Consider the following 26,708-nt stretch of genomic DNA (forward strand, 5'->3'; position numbering starts at 1 on the left):
CTGAGTTCATCACCTTTACCTATAATATTCCTGGCATTAAAATGCATACACTTCAAACTATTCATCCCATTGAATCTATTGCTTTGCTTTTGCCTGATTTTACTGCCCTGACGAGCATCTGTGTCTCCATCCCTCCATTTTCTGACGTGGTTGGAGACCTGTGCCCTGTCAATAGGCATGCACGTCAACAAGTCTGAAAAGTTACTGGCATTCAGTGACATTTAAAACCTGTTAAAATTAAAGAAATTGTTTCAGAAAAGGATTATTTTTTTTTGATTAAGTTAACAAAAACACCTACAGACTTAGAAATATATTTTAAAAAGAAAGAAGACGTGATAGTGAAAAATCCTTTGGTGACCACTCTGTAAGGAAGCTGCTCCAGATCCCAAAAACATGTCTGACTTGGCAAAGAATCTGACAGGCAATTTTTCTACCATCTTGCATTCCATATAGAGTTCAGCTATGATGTCCAGCGATAAATTCAGTACCCTCGATCTATCAGTCAGACACTCATTGCAGCCCATCTTTGTTAAAAATGTGAATTGCTCCATTTCGAGTGGCTGAGCCCTTCAATCTATTCAGCCCATTGTTAGAGTAATTGCTCAAGTGAAGGTGCAACAAAAAAATAAGCTGTCATCTGTTCTTCTGAATTCATACTTATTCAAGGATGTTTTGCTGCAGTACCAACAAAATTATTCAGCCAATTGAAGTAAAAACATTTAACTGGCTCCATGATCAACCAGTCACTGATGATGCAGAATTACTTAGCTTTCTGGTTAGCTTCCTCTTCTTCATGGATTAGGTTCCTTCTATGGTATTTATTTAAGCAGTGCAAAAGGAACCCAAAAAGTGACTCTGTGCCTTTCAGATGTATCCTTTCATTTCAAAATACTGTTGATACTTTTACCTTTACATTTAAAAATCCATTTACATTATTGTGATGTTGATGATACTGGTTTTAATTGCAATGATTTGATATAACACTTCATCATGTTCAAGTTCAAAATTAATGTCGTGAAGTGCGCAGCCAAGGGAAACAGTAAACAGTTCTCTATCCTTGCAATGAGGGTATTCATTAGCCTCACAGCCTAGAGGAAGAAGCTGTTGCCCAGTCTGGCAGTGCTTGTTCTGATGCTCCTGTACCTCTTTCTTGGCAATAGTGGGTCATAGAGTTTGTAGGATGTGTAGTATTGATCTTCAACAATGTTTTAGGCACTTTATATACAATGCTCCCAGTAAGTGTCACAAATAATGGGGGTGGAAGACCGTACTGATCATTTTGGCAGTTTTTATTATACTCAGTAGATTCTTGCAGCTTCCACACCACATAATGATGCAACCAAACAGGATGTTCTTGATGGTCCTCCTGTAGAAAGTTGTTAGAATGGGGCAGGGAGCCTTGTATGCCTCAGTCTCCTCAGAAAGTGTAAACACTGCTGTGCCTTCCTTATTACTGAAGAGGTGTTGTGGGTCCAGGTTAGATTGCCCATATTGCCATTGATGTGCAATGGAGAGTGGTCAACCTGCGCCTTCTTGAAGTCCACAGTCATCTCTTTTGTCTTGTCCACCTGACACTCAGTTTGGTATTCTCACCCTGTTTGACAAGCCTCTCTACCTCCTCTCTGTATGCTGACTCCTCATCATTGCCAATAAGGTCAACCATGTATCATCAGCGAACTTGATGATTCTGTTTGAGGTGGATCTGGCATTTCAGTCAGGAGTCAGCTGCATAAATAGCGGCAGACTGTGCATGCAGCTCTGGGGTTCTCCAGTGTTTAGCCTGATAAAGCTTGAGGTATTGCTGCTAATTCAGACTGACTCAGGGTCTTTCTCTCAAGAAGTCCAAGTCCTGTTACAGATAGGGGTGTGGAGCCACAACAAGGGCATGTTACTTCCCAGCGTCTGAGGGATGACTCTGTTAAACACTGAGCTGAAGTTGATGAACAGCATCCTGGTGTATGAGCTATCATTTCTAGGTGGGACAAGACAGAGTGGAGAGCCAAGGCTATGACATTATCAGTGGAAGCTGGATTTTATATGATCCATTATCAACCGCTCAAAGCACTTCATGATTATTGAGCTCCATGCCGCTGGGCTGTAATTATTTAGGTCTGTTACTGTCATTCTCTTGGGCACCAGAAGGATGGTTGCTGCCTTGAAGTCTGCAGGGACAGCGGACTATTGCAAGATGTCCATTAAGACATCTGTTAGCTGGGCCGGACAATCCCTCAGTCCCTGACCAGGTATGTTGTCCGGCACTGCAGCTTGCTTGGATTTATCCCAGTAGGATCCCCCTCACCTTGGCTGTGGCCAGACAGCGAGCCTGTTCCTTGGAAGAGAAGCAGTTTTCCTCGAAGTCGCACCATTCATTGTGTCAAGTCATGCATAGAAGGCATGCAGCAGCTCAGGAAGGGAAGCATCGCTGTTGTTACGCCCAGGGTGGACTTATAATATGTTATGGTTTGTAAACCTTGCCACATGTGCAAAGTGTCCCTGGTGTCACAGAGATGTCTGTGAATTTTCTTTGAGAACTCTCATTTTGCCTTCCTGATGGCGTGGGAGAGCGGTGCTCTTGCTGAACATAGAATCATCTTGTCTTCAGATCTGAAGGCGACATCCTGATCCCTCAGCAGTGCAAGAACTTCTGCAGTCAGCCATGGTTTCTGATTTGCCCTGGCAGTGTAGTGTTGAATTACAGTAATGTCCTCAATGCATTTTCCTATGTAGCCAGTCACTGATCCCACATATTCATCAATGTTGACGTGATGATTGTAGGTAGCCACCTCCCTGAATATGTTGCAGTCTGCGTTTTCAAAACCATTCTGCAGTGCTGAGGTAGCACCTTCTGGCCAGGTCCTAACTAGTTTGACTCATTTAACCAGTGACCTGTATTCAGGGGCTAGCAACATGGTCTGAGTATCCGAGGGCAAGGTGGAGGGAAGGTAGCCTTGTAGGCCTCACTAACATTGGTATAGACCAGGTCTAAGATATTCTGTTCTCTGGTTTTCAAGTAGATGTGCTCACAAAACTTTGGAGGACTGTTCTTAATTTGGCATGATTGAAGTCACCAGCATCAATAAAGATATCACAGAGGTGAATAGCTTGGAGGTCACAAATGGCACTGCACAGAGCTCCTGCAGCACTTCCCAAGTACTTGCAGGGAGGATGTGTAAACAGCAGCAATCACAATGGCAGTGAACTCCCTTAGTAGGTAGAAGGGCCTACATTTCCTCTTTAAAAACTCTAACTGTGGTGAGCAGTGGGCCATTACTACCAAGGCACTCACACACCAGTTCTTATTGACATAGACACACACACTCCTCTGCAGATCTTACCGGAGGTCCCAGCCTTTCTGTCCACCTGAAAGGAAATCAGCTCAATGGTTGAGACTGGAGTTGAGTCCTGGAGCTATGTTTCTGTCAAGGGGAGTGTGCAACAGTCCCTCATCTCGCGCTGGTCCAGACACAGATGCAAGTAATCCAATTTATTTTCTAGCAATCGGATGTTAGCAAGTAGAATTGTCAAAGTTCTGCTTTAAGTCTCTCTGAAATACCAGCAGGCTTACCGTGCTTCTGCATCCTCACACATCCCTGAGTAGCTGCAGTCGGCCACAGCACGATATCTTAGGCTCAAACTGTACAGTTGGAGTAGGAGATGCTGCTGCGATCGTACATGCTATCATCTTAAATCCCCCCCAACCCCTAAATGTGGGGGTTTATTCAGTAATATTGCAACTAACTAATTATTAAACTCTAAAATACTTAGCTCTCAAAAGTTGTAATGAAGGCATAGTATGTAAAATGTATGAAGTTTTATTTCATTTGATGTCACTTCGCTACCATGTATCATATAAGCATTACAAGAAACCATGCTAATTACTTGTTCATTTCAAGTATCATGTGATTGATGCTTCTCCAACACCTGCCCAAAGAATCTTGCCAGTTTCACCAATACTGTTGGTTACCTATCTTTCAGTAAGGTATTTGAAAAGCATAGATGAAGGTGATTAGCCTTCATATGCCATTACAGAGCTATCACTGATATTGTGATCAAAAGATGAAAGGTTAATTTATTATCAAAGTATGTATGCAGCATTGTACTCTGAAGTTCTTCTCCAGATAGCCATGAAACAAAGAAGCACCATGGAAGTCAGTTCAGAAGGAAACAGCAAACCCACCAAGAGGACCAACAACCACCCCCCCCCCCCCAAACTTCCCGAATGAGACCCAACAAGAACATCGACCCCCCCCAAACTCCCTCCCCCTGCACAAAAAACAATGAGAAAGGACAGCGAAAACACAGAATATAAAAACCATAAGTCTGAACAAAGTCCATAGTCCAAAAATGATTCACAGAAACCTCAATAACATTCACCAGCATTATCAAAGGAGAGAAACTATGGGCACAGTGATAAGCCACATACACTTCCCGTTTGGCAGCAGACGTTCTCACCAGTGATCAGCAGGCCATTGGTGCTCACGCTCTGCATTTGCCTCAGGGTTCCAATCTATCTATAATTGGCAAATTATGGACGTTCTAATCGGTGAAATGGTGTAGAACATTGGCTTACGTCCTGCCTTCTAGTTTCTTCACCTCAAGGTTCACGCTTGCTGCTTCCCAGAATTTTCTTGGAGTCAGCAGAGCACCGGATCGCTCACTCAATCTCCAAACTGGAAATTGCAGGCTCTAGCAGTTCCAGAAACACATTCAGGATGAAAAACAGTTGTAAAAAAAGTCAAATTAATGGTTACGTGATTTATCCAGAAGATGGCGATCAAAGGAGCGTGTACACAGGCGGCATCTTGACTGGGTACCACTGAAACTATTCCATGGGACATCCTTCCTATCCTCACTGTAGATGAATGTGTCCTCCAGTTGCAACCAGCCTATAAAATTTCAAGAAAAACTACAAGAAAAAGAGCACAGAAACTAAGAACTACCAAGAAGAAAAATGCACCTAAGGCATAAACCTAACTAAAATTAAGTTAGTCCTCAGCCCTCAGTGTATTTATAGAGAGGTTTTATGAAATATGTTTCTGGCTGGATCTGCAGCTCTTTGAGCAATTATATGAATTCATTTACTAAGAACTGCCAATTAGCCACTGTTGTGTTGCAGTGAGCATGAGCACAATAAATTAATTCCTTGTCTGTATTTTAAACATTTGTGTCCTTGCTGCTGTAGATTTTCAGATCATTTTCATTTCCACTTGTCTTTTTGTAATCCATGTGAAGTGCAAACAAAGGCTACTTGGCTTTTATCTGCTAGGCTGTAAATTTAATTTCCCTGGGGTTCAGATTAAAACAAAGTTTTGTACTTTTTTGAAGTAATCATAATGAAAATATTTAGTGGAAGGTCAAATAGCAACCTTTTACATACCTTCCCTCGTTGTGCATTCGAAATATTTAATAAACGAGTCCTGAATAAGGTGAATAAGCGTCAGGAATCACTAGTACAACATTAATAATGTTAAAGAAAATCTGTGATTCTCACTTTATTTTTATCAGTCTTGAATACTGTAGGGAACTGGCCTGGAGCAGATCAAACATTATCAAATTCAGTGGTAGTCAGGTATGAGGGGATGATTGGCCTATTCCTGCTCGCTTTTCTTAAGCTTTTGTTCAATGCTGGACGGTCATTTATTCTTGATTTGGAGATAATGTACCTGTTTATTGTAATATGTTCTTTCTTGACCCACCTGAGAATGGACACAAGCAGTATCACATTTTCAAGTACAGATCAGGGTAGGCAGTGTAAGTATTGAGTGTAGACAACCCTGGGATCCCAATGTATTTCATAGTATTATGCGTAAGGCAGGGGATTAAGAAGATGAGAGAGACTGGAAAGACCTGGAGGGTTGTTGAGAATGGTGGAGAACAGAAAGACTTTGGGGAGATAAGTTATTGGATTCTATAATCCAATGGATAGGTTATTGGATCTCACCAAGAAATTCTTGGTGAGGCTCGAGAGGGTGGGATTTGCAGAGATAGAAGACTTGAAAAGATTGAGTGAGAAGACTAAGGATCAGCTGGCAATGATCAGGTGGGTGTAGTTGGATCACATGTTCCAATGGTGGGAGAGATGGTCAGCCAATCACAGGACTGTAGATAAACTAAAGAAACCAGAGAATAGGGCCACACTCTCCACTACAGAGAAACAGTAATGTAAAGCCACTTCCTTGCAAATCTGGCTCTTCTCACTGCTATTCAACCTTTCCAGAAAATCAGGTCTATAGGAATGAATAAAAACACAGCTAAAATTTGAGGCACAATGCATCAGCTAAATATTTCATTTAAGTACCTGGCGATGGAAATCAAGATAACTCCTTCCCTATTACCCATCATCATTACGATGTGAAGAGGCAGGCTGGGGTTTGCCATCTTATGAAGATTGTCCAAAGTAATTGCTACTGATTTTTCAGCATGTGATTGAAATCTTGGCCAAATGATAACCTTATCAATCAAAAAAAAAATTATAAATGGTCTTTACATTCAGCAGATTTCCAATCTGGATTGAGGAGATCAAAGTCAAATGTTTTTATCAGCTGAATTTATAAGCAAGAAATTCTAGACAGGAGAAGTCCAAAGTCAAACATATTTTCAGTTACAGAGAAGGGAGAGGAGTGGAGAGAATATGTGGGAATGTCAGCAATTGGGTGGAAAACGGGAATAGTGTCAGAAGTGGTGAAGATGTCAACGGAAAAAGGTTGGTGAAGATTTGTTATTCACTGATGACTGTCTTTGAAAAGACATATTTCGAAGGAGATGAATGAAGACAATAGACATGAACAAAGTAATGCTGGAATCATCAGGTACACGTTGAAGAAATAGCTAAGTAAAAATGGGAAGAAGTTACCTTTTCCTTACTAATCTACAGGTGTGGGAACTCTACTGGAAGGACACTCTGATCCTATGTCAGATGCGGCTGGCAAGGGATTGGAGAGGCAAGTTGCTCTGTGTAATCCTGGCAGTGCCAGCATGAATGCTGTCATGTGGTGATAGTGTTCTCTGACAAATGTGACAGCATCTGTGTCACTCAGCAAAATTATACGTAGTGCAGGTTCAGGTGAATCTGGACCTTGATGCATCTGAATTATTTTATAAAATACTGGCCAAAATGTAAAACAGTCTAGCCAAGATCCAATATGAGCTTGTTCTCTTCGCCCTCCCCTAGCATTTTATTCCTGCTACTGCCTCCTTCCTTTCTAATCCAGATGAAGGTCCGTGACTCAAAATGTCGACCTTTTATTTCCCTGCATAGATGCTGCTTGCCCTGCTGAATTCAAGCATTGTGTGTAGCTCAAGATTTTCTACATCTGTAAGATCTTTTGTATTTATGTATTATCAACTTCTAAGCTCTGATCTTCAGAAATAAGCCCTGGTGGCTGTTTTTTTTTTACTTTATTCATGTGTAATAAGTTTCAATGTTCTGTGCACTCAGAAATCCTCAATCCTCTAATCATTCTGATGTGCATTTTCCAAATAGTTAGCCTCCTAATTTGCTTACTACGTATATTACAGCCATTAATTCCACTGAAATTTGTCTACCATTGATACTGTAACTTGCATAATAAATATTAGTTGTATTAAACTTAATATTTTCAAAAAGTATTAATACATTTTAAGATATTCTCATAATTACAATGCATCTCCATGAAAATAAAATTCCACATTACAGGATAATTGTATTGGTACAAATCATGCATCAGTTCATTTCAGAACAAATAGCTGCAAATTGGCCATGTAGGGACCGTGGAGAGAGAAACAAGAGTTAATGATGGAGCCTACATTATGACTGGAAGATGTTAAAGAATTTACAGTTTTTAATCAGATAAGTAATTAGGTAGGTGGGAAATGTATGTGATGAAAGGCAATAGTTTTTACTACACGAAAAGGTTGCTGGAACTGAGGGGACAGAACTTGTTTTTCTGACAATGGGTGCATGTGTGTAATTTGTATTTTTATGGAAAGAAATATATTTATTTTAAAAATGATTGTCTTCTCTGTTTGTTACAGAATTACTGCATATAATGCCTAGATTTACTGTGTTCTATTTTTCTAAAGCAACCGGTAGACAAAAAAGCATTCCATGTGGTTAATACAGTTTTATTAACATAGTGAGAATATTTATCATTTGAATATTCTTCTTATGATCAGTTTGCATCGTTTCACTAATACAATGCTTCTCACTTCAACACTAGAATTGATAGGATTAATTTGTCTGCATTCCACATGATAGAATATACTTTATTGGATCATTGATCCAACACAGGGAGACATATTGATCTGAATTATTTGAAAACCAATCCTTTTAATTTTTTTTTGAAATGCAAAACCCCTTGCTGTATGTTTTAATGCTAAGATTGACAATCTTCAAAAATGAAAGGTGTTTCAAAATATTCTCAGACTTGGCATTAGACATTATCTCATTTGCTGTTGATCCACACTTCACATAATTTTTCAAAAGTTAAGTAAAATTAACTGTTTTTTAATATATTTAACGGTTTAGAATTTAACGGTTAATTTCTATTAAGAATTTGGAAACAAAGAATACTTTTGTTCCTTTCACTTCTAGCTAGTTCTTCAAAAACTGCCTTAACTGTTAAAGTAAAATATAGAAGAGCAAAAATACAGTTTACATAAATGATTGTCTTTGGCAGATAATAGATTAATGTTGATATATACAAAGTCCTGTTCATATTCTTGAGGACTGTAATTAAGATATATTTAGCGCTGTCCTTACATGATGAATCATTAGATGCCCTTTATTTTGTGTGAAAATATGAAAATGTTGAATACAGTTTATGGGTTTGAAGATATATTTAATTATATTAGTGATCAGCATTATGCATGTATCAGTAGACAGTGTGTATTTTGTTCCCTCATAAGGAGCTATACTTCACTGTAAAAAAAAATCCTCTCAATTTTGGAATGAGTATTTGAAGTGGAAAAGTGCCAAAGAAAATAAAAATTATTGAATGAATTCAGGACTAGTACATTTATTAGATTAGTGATTTACATCGTAAAATACTGACTGCTTAAATGTTGCATTTCCTTGACAAACTGAAGTATCACTTAAGGGTGATTGTCATTCTGTTCCTTTACAGAATGAATTCAAATATTCCTTTAGCACATGTAAATCATTCTGAAGTTTATGAAAGTAAGTGGTTTACTTACTTCTGTGGTGGAGCATCAAAGCAGAGGAAGTAGGCTTGCTGTTGCTTAAACAGCATCCCTAAGAGTGACTTCACGATGTGATTAGAAACCCCTGCTGCGCAGGAAATATGAGGGGATCTCACATACTTTGTCGGCATATGCTCCCTGCTGCTAATAAGCTTTAACCTGTTTCCTGATTATTACATTTACCATGCAAATATTACCATTCTGAGACTAGGCCTATTTCCACAAGAGAACATGAAAGAAAGGGTTTCATGTACTGTGATTTAAAAATTAAAAACTATCATCCAGGGAGATTAAAGGAGATAATGAGCAAGGAGCCTGCTTTTCAATATGGTGGCAAAGACTCCAGAGGTTTAAAGTCCAGATGCTTAGTCAAAAGTGTTTTGGAAGGATTGAAGTAATAAGAGTTTTGTGGAACAATTCCAAATCTCAGTATAGGTAAATAGATTGAAGCAGTGCTCAGTGTCATTTTCTCTATGTGGGAAATATGCAACATTTTCTATTTCGTTCATAAGAATACAGGTATACAAATTAGAAGCAAGAGTGGGTTATTTGATTCTTTACTCTTACTTCCCTGCTCATTAAAATTGTAGCATTTTCCTGCTGTAACACTAGAATAGCCAAGCCTTTTGCATAGAACTGTAACTGTTTGTTCTCAACTCCACTCTTGAGATACATCAATCATGACTCCACGCTACCATGATTCAATAGAGATGATAACATCTCACCCGGCAGTAATCCACAATTCACTGCTATATATAATTAACCCATTTAGTCCTGCTCTTTATTTTCTGCCCATCAATCAAGGATAGTATATTACCCTTTATTTCATATGCTACAAATTTGTGTGCACCACCTCTCAGGCCTAATGAAATTCAAAATATACCTTATTCCCACTTACCTGTTCAGCTGTTTACATTCTAAAATGGTCAAAAGTAATTATCAAAAACCATTTCCATTAACATAAATTCTTATTGATTCAACCTAATTCTATTATTGTTTTCTAAATATTCTTCTTTGACTTCTTAGTAATACATTCTAACATCTGTAGCAACTACTTGAAAAAACACTCAGAGACTAAGCATGAGGTGTTGACACTGTATGACATCCTATCCACAGTAACAAATTTGTAAAGTCGAAGAATACGTTTGATCCTTTATTAAAAGACCACCAAAATGAACAATCTTGAAACAATAAAAACTAATGAAACTAAAGCTATCAGTATAATAAAATACTGTAAACAACTTTAGTGTACTTAGACATATTCAGGAGTTCAAATTCAAGTATTTAAGCAGTCAACAAAAAGATATCACCCATGGCCGACTACCTAGCTCTACCCAATCTAAACTGAACTAAAGGCAAAGCATGAATACTTAATTACACTTCTCGATTCTTGCACAGCCAAACCCACAAGACTAGCTGGCCATAATAAACATGCAATACAAAATACAATACAGACCAACAGAAAATAGGTACAAGGCTTCTACATTATCTCTTTAATAGATGTCAAGCTAATAAATGGGTATTTCCCTATTTTTCTCTTTCCCATCTTTCTGAAGTAGAGAGGTCAGGTATGCTACTATGAAATTTGTTGCAACTGATGGAAAATATGTCCATCAGTTCAAATTTAGAAGATGATAGCCAGTGATTCCCCACTCTCATAGCTTTTGCTTCCAAAACCTTGAGAAAGAGCCATCTGTTCCAGGGGATTTATCAAATTTCAGTACTAATAATTTCCCTAATCTTACTTAACTTCCTTGAGCTAATTTCTTGAAGTTCCTCATTCATTCTAGATCTGTTTTGCTCCATTATTTCTGGGAGTCTAAATTAATTTCTCTCTTACTTTGCTATTCCTTAAAGTAATTTATCCCGTCTCAGTCCGGAAGAGACCCGAAATAACCTTTACTTATGTTTATAAATTTACCAAGAAGCAGTTAAAATCTCTTTTGCTTCTTTCTCAAGTTTATTTGATTTGTGCTTTAAGTTTACTTTTCAAGGATTTGGTTCTTTGTTGAAATCTGAAGCTTTCCTAATTCTAGGATTTATTCTTCATTTGCCATCATTAGAAGTTGCTTCCTCTAATATAAAGATATCTGCAACATTGCTTGGTTGCCTTGTTCAAGGACCATTTTTGCTTTTGTGATGCTGAAACTTAATTAGGATAACCAATGTCTGTGTGGTAAGCTATATGTTATTTTTTACAATGTTAGCTATTGCTGGTTTACTATCATTCTTTTTAAGATCGTTCCTCAACATACAGTCGAACAGACTGTTGGGGAAACTCAGCAGAGGCATCTAAGAAGCCAGAGGGATGGTGAACAATTCAGGCTCAATTCCTGCAACAGTTCTGATATGAAGTCTTGGCCCGAAATGATGATCATTCATTTGCTTCCACAGATGTTGCTTTACTGCTGGGTTCCTCAAACAGTTTGCTTCTTCGCTCCATGTTACAACACCTGCAGTCTCTTTTGCCTCAATATGCCATAGCCAACTTGTGCCTCATGCATTCATAGTTGTCTTATTTAGATTTAGACTGTGGCTTCAGACTGAACTTATTTACATTCAATCTTTATATAACATTCAATTATGTATGACAACTCTTCCCTACAGTCCCTTAAACACAGCTGATTAATTAATCCTTTCTCATTACTTATCATCGGTTCTTCAACACAATGATCTGGAGAAGTATTTTTTATGCACTCTTTAAATTCATCCTTTACACCATTGCAGCTAATTTGGTTTGCTCAGTCTAAATGTAGATTAAAGTCCCCCATGATTAGTGTTGGTGCCATTGTCATACGTGCCTCTTATTTCCTCATTTATATGATCCTTTACTCACATGGCTGTTTGAGGGTCTGTAGGCAACTCCCATCAATGTTTTCTGACATATTGTTTTTTTTAACTTCTGCCTGACACTGCTTATTGATTTCCTGAACTAAGACTTTCTTCTCTGCTGCCTTTATCCTACTGTCTATTTTCAAGACTTACCCACCTTCTTTTCCATTTTACCTGTCTCTTCTAAAAGTTAAGTATCTCCGAAATATCTAATTTCGATCCTAGCAGTTATGGCTCTGTGATGGCTGTTGCATCATCCCAATTTACTGTATTTCTATATGTGCCATGAATTCATTTGCCTTCTTATAAATATTGCATGCATTTAGCTAAATAAAATTGCTTTTATTTGTTTTTTTTACCTGCTTTGACTTGGATTGGAGGGACTCTGTTGCGACTGTGTGCTCTATCTCCTCCTGATAGACTTCAGTTATCATTATTCAGTAATCGTACCATTGTTCCTGTTGCTTTGCTCCCTGTAGCCCTATCATTTATTTGTAGCTCCCCTTGGATTCTTCTGCATCTTACCTGCATTAGGGTGGAATTGTGGTCAAATATCCTAGTAGTATGTCTTTGCACTGAAGAAGAAATTTGTTTACCCAGGAACAGTCTCTGTAGTCATAAGAGGTCATGCAGACTCCACACAGACAGCAAATAAAATCAGGAGTGAAGCTTGGTCACTGCAGCACTGACAGCTGAAGCTACATGCCAGTCTGTAAATTTCAGAAGTTCAGCAGCATTAGAGACCTGGTACTTTTCTGTAGTGACCTCTCTAGCCCTAAATGTTGAAATGAGATCTGATGGTGCATATTTAGAATATTCAAAGGGTTTATTAGATAATCTGTTAAGAGTAGAAACCAGAATGCATGTTTCCGCCAGCTTCCTAAACATCTTGAATCGAAATACTACAAAAGGCTGACGATCTTAGGCTATCTTAGAGTATTGAGCATTAGGACCGATAGATTTTTTTGTTAGGTCAGTGATCTTGTATTAATGCAAGATCATAAAACAGATAATGTTAGTTTGGTAAAATAATGCATACATCTGTAAGCATCCCTTCTGAGGCACAACAGAAATGCTAATGAATTCTAACTCATCAGAGAATCACATTATATCTAAAGAAATGGACAATCATTACATGAAAAATCCACCCAGACTGGTGGGTGGAAGATGATCTTATTTGAGCAAGAAGTCAAACCCAAATTTAATTTTTAATTTTAGAAGCATTATGTACAACTACCCATATCCCGTTTGACCCAAAGGGCAATAAGAAGGCAATACTTAGATATGAGCAATATAGCAAAAACATGGTCTTTTTGACAAGATATGTAACAAGCCCCAAATAAAATTTAGCCTGCAGTTGTAGGCAAGGTAATAAATTCAAATTTCTACTGTTAGAAGAATGAGAGGATATTGTATAGAAGCATATAAAATTATGAAAGAGATAGATAAGATAGAGGTAGGAAAGTTGTTTCCACTGGCGGGTGAGACTAGAACTAGGGGACATTGCCTCATGATTCGAGGGAGTAGATTTAAGATGGAGATGGAGCGGAACTGCTTTTCTCAGATACTGGTGAATCTGTGGAATTTTCTGCCCAATGAAGCAGTGGAGGCTGCCTCAGTAAATATATTTAAGACAAGGTTGGATAGATTTTTGCATAGTAGGGGAATTAAAGGTTATGTGGAAAAAGCAGGTAGGTGGAGATGAGTCAATGGCCAGATCAGCCATGATATTGAATGTCAGAGTAGGCTTGATGGGCCAGATGTCCTACTCCTGCTCCTGTTTCTTATGTTCTAATGTACTGTTGATGCAAATCAATATCTTGCTTAAGAGAAGAATCAAATGATCACTCGTGAACTGTTACCCTACCCAATAGCATTATCAGAGGATTTCACCAGAAGGACTGAGTGTTATAGGGCAGTGCACACCACCACTTCTCAAGGACAATGTCCACATCCTTTAAATTGAATATAAAGCCCCACCCTTCATCCAATAGATTTGAAGTGTACTTACAAAAGTGCGTTTGTACGAGTTGTCTCCTCAGGGATTTGGGGATTTTGACAAATGATAAAATAATCAGCAAATCCTGCACACTAAAAGATTAGGTCTGTTCAGAACAGAAAATGATGCACAGTATCCTGAGTTTTCAGGGAGCAAACTATTGTAATAATATTACTAATTGAAGCTCCTGGTTTGTGAGCCCTAAATTCAAATCCCAAAGTGTTAGCTTGCAAAATAGAATATGGTTTTGTTTTACGTCTGGCCCATTTCAGACTGCAGTAAAAACCCAACTGAACCACAGGAATCTTTTAGGGTAGAAAACCCACTGCTCTTAACCCTACTGGATTCCAGTTAACCACTATATGAAGTAACCTAGCAAACCTCTCTGTTGCATTGAATTGCTTCAGGGCAACTCAGAATTGGCAATAAAATGCATCCATATACCAGAGAGGAAATTGTTTTAGCAGAGTAGAATACTTTATTTGGTCTGTCAAGGAATGTTTGATCCTGTATTTTGATGAGGGATGCAACAATGCTGGTCTAGCTCTTGATTTTTATGGAGTTCAATATATCACTTCAACTGAAAGCCCAGCAAATGGAGGAGTTAAGACCATTCTGTTGCTCTGCGTCACACTGCTAGAACTGACAGTCTTTCCTATCCATTTGTATAACGCAGCTAAAAATGGAGATTTATTGTATTGAATTGCTTATCTTCTGCAAATTCTTAACTGCAGAGAGCATTAGTTTTTGTAATTGATAATTAAACAGATCCCTGACTCATTATCAAAGGTCATGGAAAGAATTTACATATTGAAATACAGTATATATATCAAATTATTTCAGATATGCAGAGGAACCACTTTCTTATTAACAAAGAAAGATGGAATTTCGCTTCATTGAGTGGGATAGAATAGCAAAATATATTCTCAAATCAACTAATAGTCTTTTTGTGCTGTTATAGTAATTTTTCAAAATTGCTGCTGGGTGACAAGTCACTAAAATTAGTTTTGGTCAAGCTACCAAAAAGGGAGTTTCAAAATTCCAAAGCGTCCTTAAACCATATGGTTTCCAAAGTAGGGCACCAAACTATTGATGTGTGCCATTGGTCTACAAATTAAACAGAGCCTAATTTCTCCAGATGGCCCTTAGGAACAGCTGTCAGAACATTTCTAACCTGAGATTTTCAAAGATGTATCCTGTGGATTTTCAGCAGAAACCTAAATATATTTCTTGTAAATTGTGAACCCCTACCTTGAACGTCAGTAAACAGTCTGTTGTTAGACTTAGTTTATTTGCTGCAGCTGAGAGTCAGAATCACGAGGTTGCCTCAAGCAGGAATCTTCAGGCACATTTGCAGCAGTGACACAAGTTTTGTCGAGCCTGGTTTTGTTGTTGAGCAGGGGTATCTTGTTTGACCAATTTATTAGAGCTCTTAGTAAATTAGAGCTCTTAGCAAATAAAAAATTTATTAGAGCTCTTAGTAAATAAAAAATTAGTAAAATAAAGAAATGGTGAATATACTGTAGTTCGATTTCCAGAAGACCTTTGTTAAGATGCTGCAGCAGCGGTTATTGAATAAAATAAAATGAGAATAATGCAGATTTTATGATATTAAACAATGATTGGTTGGCTGACAGGAGATAGGGTTAGGCATAAATTGGTTCCCTTTGAGCAAGTGGGTGAAGGGTTCCTGGGGCAGGAGGAAATGTGGAACCGAGGTTACAATCATATCAGCCGTGATGTTATTGAATGGCAAAGCAAGCTTGAGCAGTTGTGTGGTCTTCTCCTGCACCTAACTTACAGGTTTATTCAAGCAAAGATGACCAGTGTTAGGTAAAAATGTTGGATCTCTGGTACAGAAACAAATTTCATCAGAAAGAAAATGTACTGTATAATTGATACTAATTAATGAAATGTATTGGTGGGATTGGATGTGAAGCCACTCTATGGTGGGAAATTAATCATTCTATAACTCTCCTCTATCGTGTTTGCTTCAATGACAAAAATTTCCATATTGATGCCTCTCAGATGTTTTCCTTCTTCATGAGTCACGGCTTTTCCTCTACCATAGCTAATGGACCTTAGTTCGCACTTAATCTTGGTCCCACACTACTGTTCTCATCCCTCTTCAGGATAGAAAATGAATAAAGTTCCCCTGATTCTCTCCTTCTACATTGCCTGAATCCATGTTGAACACATCATCCTCTCCTGCATTGCCATCTTCAACAAGGTTCGACAACTAGATATATCTTCCCATCCTTTCCACTTTCTCCTTCCCCCATAAACAAACTCCCTTTAGTGACTCTTTCCTGTGCAAACACAGGTCTTTTGACTATGTGCCTTCCAATCATTCATTGATTCAAACAATCCTTCATCCAACCTTGCATGCTGTATCCGGTGTTCACCTCTACCTCGGAGAACCCAAACACAGAGTGCCTGCACGCAGTCTGCAGGGCAATACTGAGCTTCCTTTACCTTCTGCTTTATTTCTATCTCTAGCTCCCATTCCAACTCTAGCCTAGCTGTTTGTAGCTTCCAACAAGGTTTTAACAGGACCAAAGGCAAACTTGAGGAACAACACCTCATCTTCTCATTACCTCTTCATGGTCGAGGTACAGGAGCCTGAAAACCCACACTCAAAATCAAAGTAACTTCCGAAGTAAATATATTTTCCAAGTAAGTATATATTGCCCTATACTACATTGAGATTCATTTTGTAGGCATTTAAGGGAAAAATAAATATGATAGAATGTACAAAAAATCATACATAAACTAAGACTGACGAACAACCAGTGTGGAAAGTGCAATGTTGTTGGAGAAGTTTTGAGAGGCAGGATTTATGAGCATTTGGAGAGACATAATCTGAATAGTGGTAGTCCACATGGCTTTGTCAAGGGCAGATCATGCCTTGCAAGCCTGATTGAATTCTTTGAGGGTGTAACAAAAGACATTGATGAAGGTAGAGCATTGGATGTAGTGTAAATGGATTTCAGTAAGGCACTTGATAAGGTTCCCCATGCAAAGCTGATTCAGAAAGTAATGAGGCGTGGGATCCAAGGAGATCTTGCTCTGTGGATCCAGAATTGGCTTGCCCACCAAGTCAAAGGGTGGTTGTAGATGGTTTGTATTCTGCATGGAGAATAGTGACCAGTGCTGTTCTGGTGGGATCTGTTCTGGTACCCCTCCTTTTTGTAATTATTATAAATTATCTTGATGAGGAAGTAGAAGTGTGGATTAGTAAGTTTGCTGATGACACTAAAGTTGGGGGGTGTTTGGAGAGTCCGGAGGATTGTCAGAGTTTACAGCAGGACATTGATAGGATGCAGATCTGGACTGAGAAGTGGCAGGTGGAGTTCAACCCAGATAAAATGTGATGTGGTTAATTTTGGTGGGTCAAATTTGAAGACAGAATATAATGTTAATGGTAAGACTCTTGGCAGTGTGGAGGATCAGCAAGATCTTGAGGTCCATGTCCATACAACACTCAAAGCGGCTGCACAGGTTGACAGTGTTATGAAGAAGTTATGTGGTATGATGACCTTCATCAGTTGTTGGATTAAGTTCAAGAGCCATGAGGTAATGTTAAAGCTATTTAAGACCTTCGTTAGACCCCACTTGGAGTTCAGTTCTGGTCACCTCACTACAGGAAGGGTGTGGATACTATAGAGAGAGTGCAGAGGAGAATTAAAAGGATGTTGCCTGGATTGGAGAGTGTGAGAATAGGTTGAGTGAACTTGGCCTTTTCTCCTTGGAGTGATGGAGGATGAGAGGTGACCTGATAGAGGTGTATAAGATGATGAGAGGCATTGATCGTGTGGAGCCTTTTTCCCAAGGCTGAAATGGCTAACACGAGGGGGCATAGTTTTAAGGTGCTTGGAAGTTGGTGTGTGGAGCGCACTGCCAGCGATGGTGGTAGAAGCAGATACAATAGAGTCTCTTAGATAAATACATGGTGCTTAGAAAAAATAGAGAGCTATGCAATAGGGAAATTCTAGGCCGCTTCTAGAGCAGGTTTCATGGTCGGCACAACATTGTGGGCCAAAGGGCCTGTAATGTGCTGTAGATTTCTATGTTCTATGTTAACAATTTTGGAACAGCATCTTCTCCTCTACCATTAGATTTCTGAACAACCTGTGAACACATGATTATTACCACATTATTTGCCTTTTGTACTATGTATTTAATTTGGTAATTTATTGTCATTATTATGTCTTGCACTGTATTTCTGCTACAGAACAATAAATTTAATGATAATAAGCCTGATTGTGATGTAATTGTGATTTTGATATTTATATTTCTGTTAAAGTATTTCTCATTCTCACACATATTGAGCAAAGTTGAATTAATTTCCATTAAAGTGGAATATTTTACACAATTCATTTATGTAAAATGTTGTTCACATTATTAAAGGATCAGTTTGTTTTAAGTGGAAGAATATTGACATTACAACCTGTGACAGGTTGAGTAAAAAAAAATAAAAGTTTACTGTAGATGAATGGGTTGACCTGGAAGTTGTGGATTATGTTTGCAAGCTGCACCTCAGCACCTTGGGCCAACAAATGACCTTTAAGCTTGAGTGAGCTTGGCTTTTTCCAGTGCTGAGCTCTAATTTTCATCTTTTCAAACAGTTTCCAACCACTTGGAGTAGAATTAGTATTGACAAGGATAGAATTTGTCTCCTGAAGGAGAATAGCTTGCCTGTGTAAGTGCTAATGCAACATTTATCTGCCAGTAACTTTACACTGCTTCTCTGCCATACCTAATACACCAAAAGCAAAATGCTCTCTGTGAAATGTTATTGTGTCTCAAGTGCTAGCAATTTGAAGTAAAATCATTTCTATCTTTGTCATTCCTCACACAACAAGGATACTTGTGTGATTGTTTGCTGTTTATATACAATTAGTCTCTGCTAACATTTATTTAAACTGTACACTACAATATGTTGCACTGCAGAAAAATGGCTGTAGGTATTCCTTGCAATAATTTAGTAGCCAGGTTGTGAAATGGTGTACGTGTAACCTATTATTATGCACCACTCACCAAGTGCAAGTGGATGAAAATTGATCCTATAAATTGAAAGAGGGATAAATGTTATGCCCTATTGATGCATATACAGATTTTATTTTTCACTTAATAATTTGTTGAGTTCATTTCTGCCCCATTTTAAGAAGCAAATAACGAGTGGAAAAATAATTTTCAAAGGGTGGTCCAATTTTTATTGAGAGTTACATTTCATTCTGTTACTGTAATGTCACTGTGGCTAAAGCTTATTCTGAAGTGCTCAACTATTAGGCTAAAGCTTTTAAGAAAAAGTGAAGTTGTTTGATTTGTGAAATCTGAAGCGTACTATGATGAGATGTGAGATTGTGAAATCCTAACATGACAAGTTTACAAAAGAGAACTTTTGGTTACTGTCATTATGATGAAACCATTTTAAAGAGAAATTTAATTTACAAACTTTTGGTTTTTCTTCCTCCTGTTGAAATGATTCAAAACAAATTTATCCAGATAAAAATGCATGCTCTTGAAACAAATGTACCAATATAATCTTCGATCTTATTATGTCATTGTTCATAATTTCATGCAATAATTTGTCAGACCGCAATAGGCAATTCTTAAGACTTGACATTTAGAAAATGGATCAGTTGCTGGTATTGGGTGTGGGGGGGGGGGGATTACAGAGGAAGGTTGTCTTGTGGAGATACATTGACTAAGATTAGTCTGTATTCACTGCAATGGAGAAGAATAAGTGGGACAAAGATGTCATGGTCTCACAATAAAATGAAGGCCTTGTAATACTATAGGGAGAACAAATTTCTTCACACGGGGATTGTAAATCTCTGGAATTTTCCACCTGACAGTGTCGTGGATGCTCAGTTATTGAGTACATTCTTGTCTAGGATCAATAGATTTTTGGACATGAGAAGGATTCAATGCTGGAGGAACCTGACAGCAAAGTGAGCCACAAGATCAGAGAATAATAAGTTGCAGATACTTCATTTCATAATTTGATTATTAAATCACTGACAGATACAGTCACAACAGTTTTCAGTCCAACAGTGAAGAAGTCTTGAATGACTACAGCCAATTCCTGCATTCGTTTATCTTAGCTCTTTCAGACTGGATCAAATGTTAATCGAGCAATAAGTGAGGCAGTGAGAAATGTATCAATCAACTTCAGTGAGAGTGGGGATAAAAATACCAAACTGCAATTTCAAAAATCAAAATAAGTAGTTTGGAAGAGAGATGACATATGAATCTTTTAAAGCTTCGTTTATCAATGACTATTAAAAAGACCACTTGCCATCTTCTCTGAAAGATATATTTAAGTATGTTCTTTTTCAAATTTATGAGTGATTAGGTGGAATCAGAGTGCCCTTTGACCCTGGCCAAAACTTTCGCCGAACCGCTGAGCCATTAAAGCTTCTCCAGACGTGCACTTCTTCACCCTCACCACACTCAGAATCCCCCTCACAAGCCTGAGAATCAACCTCCTGAGAGCTAAGGCTCGCTGGCTTTCCTTTTCTGCTTCCTGCTCTGGGGCTTGCATGTGATGCCCATAGTTGTTCAACAAATAGTTCGTGAGGACACTACTTGAATGCAACACTTACTTTGAGTTGAGTAAGTAACTGCACCAAATTAAATATTCCCCCCCCCCCTTTATCCCACACCCCACGTTCCTATCCAAACCAAGAGCAACTGATTAGACTCATCGGGATTCTTTAGAGAAGTTCCAGTGAATGGAAAATGTCTCTTTGTGGGAAACAGGTGAGGAAGTAACTGTTATTGAATCCTTGAGCTTAACAAGCTATCTTCAGGGGTCAAAGAGGAATGTTCTAATCTTAAACTGGCTGAAACCAGTTTTTTCTCTTGCCACACCCCAAAACACTGTAGGGTAGATAGGGTTTGTTGACAAACTTTGCTTTCACCAAATAGCGAGTAAAGACTTTACAAAAAAAACTGGGAAAATAGCAAGTAGTTAGTAATGCTAATTTACTTGTCTGCTTCATAAAAATCAAATTACTCCATTAGCGTCCCATAGTTTGGATCCATCGGTATAAGTCTCATGTAGGCATATACCCCAAGGTGGGATCCACACGTTTCCATTACCAAATGATCCTATTTATAAATTAACTTCGTCTCAAGTTTTGTTTCTTACCATCTGACCCACACTTGGGATAGCATTAAATTTCTTTCTCAAAGAAGTCGTTTTACTCCTAGGATCATAAAGTTTTATATATTTTCTTTACTCTTTGCCAAGACAGGGGAACTCAGCCAATGTGTTGTTTCTGCTTTCTGGAGTAAGAAAGAGAAGCTGACCAATAGTGCTGCTCCTTAACAACTCAGTGATCTCCAGTGATTCTACCTCGGTTGCAAAGTCTACTGCAGTTTAATCAAATCCTGATATACTGTTGAAGTTAGCACGTGAATATTGGTCTCTTGGATAAGATACCGTTTGGGTGCCTGTTGACCTCTGAACTATTATTTGGTACATATGTTTTTTATTAATCAGCAATTCCATAAATATAATTTTGCACATCGGGATCAGTTCAAGATACTTGAGTGCTTAAATCAAGGAACCAAAAAAGTGAAGAGAATCCTTATGTAAGCCTGGATTTAATTACTTGTCTGGAAGCACCACTTTGAGCTTGGAAAGACTATGCCTGACCTGGAATATCTGTGCCAGTTAAAATGCAAAATATTTGTCTTCATTTCTGTTACTGCTTATCTGGAATTTTTGCCTTGATTTAACCAGCTGAGCACAACAGGGGGATGTAAAAAAATTTTAAATGTAGATATAATATTAGTTCTTTTTATTCTGAGGATTCATTGCATGTATTTTCATTTCTAATGTGGGATTGCGAGGGGAATTCTTCTGAAGAGCATTCAGCTGCCTCATGGAAAGGATATTGTTTTTACTTTCCTTTTACACTGGAACAGGTTTCTTTACAAATTACAACTGTATATCCCTTCCACTTTCACCTGTGAGGCAGGCTGCTTGTTTCAATACTTGCACACAGGTCTGTCTGCTCTCTGGAAATGATTTGGGTAAGTGTTATCCTGGTGAAAGCTGCTGATGAACTTAGGCCATGCACGGCTTGGTCAGTCCATCTCAGTGGGAAAGTGGTACCCACATGCAGCACGGTCAGAAGCAATCAAAGAGTTAACTTTTAAATCTTATTCACTGATTGCAGACATTTTGCAAGGAATAATCGGAGTAATAGGCCAGATGTGAGGAGTTATGTGACTTATATTCACTTTGCTCATTTCTTTTGGTTACAGGATGAAGCTTATCAGATGACAGAACCTACACCTGGGATACTGGTGGTAGTCACCATCCCACGTCTGCCTAAAGCTGCTGCAGTGGAGTGGCACATCATTGCCCTGACCAGCAGTGCCAGTGAGAGGAAATCCTTCATCCTAAATAAAAAACTGGAAAGTTATGAAATTGATTGTAAAATGGTGATGTCAAGTTCGATGTGTCATGCTGCAGTTTCATTGACTCTAAGTCTTCTGCTGCCTTCAGTGAGTTCATTGAATTTGGAAGTTGCACTGCAAGAACTAGCTGTTGCCTTCCAGCAAGCAATAGATACACTCCCTCAGGATGTGCTTCCTCTCTGCTTCAAAATTTTCTACTGTGAAGATGCCATAAATCCCAGCTTAGTGCACAGAGGTAAGGTTATTTCTTTACTGTAAGTGACTGTTTAGTTGAAAACACTTAACTCCAATAACAGGAGGTTAAACCACTGACTAGGAGATATAAATTTAAATCCTGGAGTTGCCAGACATTTTGAGATGAGCATTTTGAAAGCATTGAATACCATCAGTACTCACAACCTATCTCCTCAAGCTGTGCTTTCCTTTCAATTTGGTCTCTTGTGTTTTCTCTCCTCTTCTTCCACTCTCAATCACCTCACAGTCATGTGTAGGTGGCCATGCTTTCAGAGATCTACAAACCATGTTCTGGAATTCCCTACCTAATGTTTTCTGCCTATATAGAATCTTTTCATTCTTTAAGAGGTCCTTTCAAGCTTCCAAAATCTTCTTGTACACACCTCTGTGAAGTGAGATAGGACCTTTTTCTACAGTGCTCTAGAAAAATATGTCCTTATTCAGGTATACCTTCCAATTCACTTAATTTCACATCTGTGATAACAATTATTTTATTGTTCAATTCTGATGACAAATTGAAAGGTTAACTGATGTGTTAATAATTGTCTTTATGCAAAGATCTATGATCGCTGAATCATGAGATTGATTTATTTAAATAAGCAACTCTATTCAATGGTTTTGTCACGTGACCCTTTTACATCTCTTCTTCACAAGTTATTAAGTGTCAGTACTTCATTTGGTTGGATGGATCAGGATTTGACTAGCTTGACAGGACTGGGTCAAAGGGAAAACTGGAAAAATCAATATCCAGTTGGAGGACTGAGCAGGAACTTTGCAGGCCCCATTGGTCTAAGCACCTGTTCCTGGGAGCAACTCCACCAATTCCTTATCAACAAACCTGATCTTTTAATGTGAAATTATGTTCAGTGCTTGAGTTGGGTAAGTGCCTTTTTATAACTAGGTGTTGGATAGGACCAACCAAATATATGCATTCTTAAATATACACACCGTTTAAAATCAGCAGCAGTTATGAACTCACAGAACAGTATAGCACGATACAGCCCCATCAGCCCAAACTGTGCTTATCTTTTAACCTACTTCAAGATCAATTTAGCTCTTCCCTCCCACATAGCCCTCTATTTTTCTTTCATCCACTTGCTTATTTAAGATTCCCTAAATGTCCCTAATGTATTCACCTCAACTACCACCACATTTCCACAGGTTAAGTCCTCTGCAGAATTTCATCAGCACTTTAAGATTAAGAGAAATTCAGTGTAAAGGGCTTCATTGACAGTAAAGTACTCTCAAAGAGTCCTCACTGATGCAATGTAGAAAAATCTGTGAGATAAACAATCTGCTTTTATTGCTGTTGATTCAGTGATAAATGTTGCCCATAATTCAGATCAAGCAGGATTTTGTGATCTTTTATGACCCTCCTGAGAGGGAAGAGAGAGCTTTGGTTTAAAGCCTCAAACAAGAGAGCATCACCAGCAATGCTGCACTCTTTTAGGGGTATGTGGGAATGTCCGTCTCGATTTCCTGGTTATCTCCCTGGAGCCAGTCCGTTCCACTGTGTTGTGCTACCATATAGCAGCCACTTGAACTTTACAGACGTGAGAATGGCACCTGACGATCCATCAGGACCCAACACTTGTAAACCAGACTGCCTGTTCCTTCTTTCCTATCCAATTAAAAGCAGTTTTACATGCAAATCGTTCTGCTTTCTAAATCCCAATCAGATCATCTGTGCTTGTGCTTAGTTTTGTCCTTGCCAGGAGCTCAAGAACCTTGACTGATTTAGTACTTACTAATGTACTAAATTTTTGAAAGCCAATTTGTAAGTGCAGGAAAAATAGAAAAAAACATTGTTTAAATGGTGAGAGTTTGGAGAGCTCAATGATGCAGAAGGGTCTGGATATTCTGGTGCAAAAAAAAATCATAAGCAGAGGTAGCAAATAAACAGGAAATCTACCAGAATCTTCTTGTTATTATTACTGCAAAGAACACTTATTGGGAGGTTATGCTTCTGCTAATGAGGATACTGATGGGTTTTCAGTGTAGTTTTAGTTTCCTCCATGGGGAGCATTTCAGAGAAGGTTTGCTAGATCGGTACCTAGAATGGCTATGTTGTCTTATGAAGAAAGGTTAGAAGGACTGGTTGTTTATCCTTCAGAGCAGCGGTTCCCATCCTGACTTCCTCCGACCCCTCAGTATGGTATAAAAAAAGTTGGGAGCCCCTGCTGTTGAGTTTAGAAGAGCAAGAGACTTGATTGAAACAAGTGCGATCCTGAGAGGCCTTGATTAATTGGAAATGAAGCCAACATTTCCTTTTATGTCTGAATTGAGAACAAGGAGGCAATGTTTGAAAGTAAGATCGGGAGAGGAGCTGAGTTTCTTTACTCTTAGTGGGTCATGAGATGATGGAACACTCTTCCTCAAAGGGCAGGGGAAGCAGTCTTTAAATATTTTTAAGGTGAAGCTAATTATCTTCATAATAAGCAAAAGATAAAGAGTTACCTCAAGTTGAGGAGAATGCAGAACTGAGATCAAAGCTGATCAGCCACGATATTGCTGAAGTGAGAAGCAGACTGAAAAGGTCTAAGTAGCCTGCTAGTATATATGTACTGTATATGTGTATTTTGTTGTATTTGTTTTAATGATGGGGAAATTTGGACATAATCCAGGACTAATTATGTACTGTTGTGAATGTTAGATGTTATCAACATTTCTTTAATATACCATAAGGTTAACAGCAGCTGGAACTAGTTGTCAGTGTGCACATTCAAGGCCAAGGTTACGAGACCTCGAAGAAATTAAAGGAGAGGAAGGCTGTGTTTGCATTCTGTGAGGATAAAAACAGAAGTGGCAAAGGACCTTGTAAGCCTAGACCAACCCTTGCGTCCTTGGCCAGCTCCACAGATGTCCAGTGTTAGGGTCAATTTTAAAATTAAGGGGACAACAATGTATTTTAAGTTGTAGCTGTTCCATCATGCAGTTGTACTGCTATTTGAAGCTATTCATGTTTTATAAAAGTAGTAAAGTGGCTCTCACAACAAAAGACCCACTGTTCTTTTTTTTTCTTATTGCAAGTATTGTTAGCAAGGTTGGTATTTATTACCCAAACCTAAATTCCTTGAGCAGGACGTAATGAATTGCCGCTTTCCTCCTGGTGAGAGTACTCCAACAGTGTTATCAAGACATTAGAGCCAGTGTCAATGAAGGTCCTGAAGTATTTTTCAGTGAGCTTGGTGAGTGACCTGCAGGAGCTGGGGTTCCTGTGCCTGTTGCCCATGGTGGGTACTGGGTTGGGAGATGTTGGAGTAGCCAAGTTGATTACCTGCCATGTGTTTTGTAGTTGGCACACATTGCAGGTACTGGGCACTGGCAATGGGGAAATGAATGTTTATGGTGATTGATGGGCTGCCAATCTAGCAGGCTATTTTGTCCATTAGAGCGTTGAGTTTTGTGAGTGCTTTTGGATTTGCAATACGTTGAGAGCATTCCATCACGGTGATGGCTTTTGCCTTGTAGATAATTAAAAGGCTCTGGGGTGTCTGGAGTTGAGTCAGTCACCACTGGACACCTAATCTTTAATGAGTTCTTATAGCTGTAAAATTTTGCCTGATTGTTCCAGTTGATATTGTGGTTTATGGTCCCTGCAGGATATTGCTGGTAAGGAGGTCAATGATGGATAATACCTTTGAATGTCACAGAGAGCCCACTGGAATCTGGTATACGATAGGTCATTGCCTTGCACTTGAGTGAAATGGCTTTTACTTGCCATTTATCAGCCCTTGTCTTAATGCTGCCTTGCACTTCCTTCAGCCATGCTGGATTGGTGTATTTGCTGAAGATTTATAATTATACATGAACATTATGCAGTATTCAACAAACAGCATCACTTCTGGTCTTATCTTGGAAAGAAGATCATTGATGAAGAAGCCAAAGATGATTGGGCCTGGGACACAGCACTGAGGAACTCCTGCAATAATGTCCCAGGACAGAGATTCGATAGTAACAACCATCTTCTTTTGTGATTCTGACACATAGTGTCTTTACGGCTCGTTGACCATTCATTTCCCCA

General features: G+C 38.6%; 1 protein-coding gene across 2 annotated transcripts in view; it reads left to right on the forward strand.

Annotated features, from left to right (window-relative positions):
- dph6 (diphthamine biosynthesis 6) overlaps nucleotides 1-26,708 on the forward strand; it is a 255,096-nt gene that overhangs the window by 190,559 nt on the left and 37,829 nt on the right. For both annotated transcript variants that reach the window (XM_059955869.1, XM_059955875.1), the window contains one exon: nucleotides 22,295-22,685. In XM_059955869.1, coding sequence (XP_059811852.1) covers nucleotides 22,295-22,685 — 391 coding nt within the window. The remainder of the gene's footprint in view (nucleotides 1-22,294; nucleotides 22,686-26,708) is intronic.

Source organism: Hypanus sabinus, chromosome 2 (genome assembly GCF_030144855.1).
Source record: "Hypanus sabinus isolate sHypSab1 chromosome 2, sHypSab1.hap1, whole genome shotgun sequence".
Classification (NCBI taxonomy): Eukaryota; Metazoa; Chordata; class Chondrichthyes; order Myliobatiformes; family Dasyatidae; genus Hypanus; species Hypanus sabinus.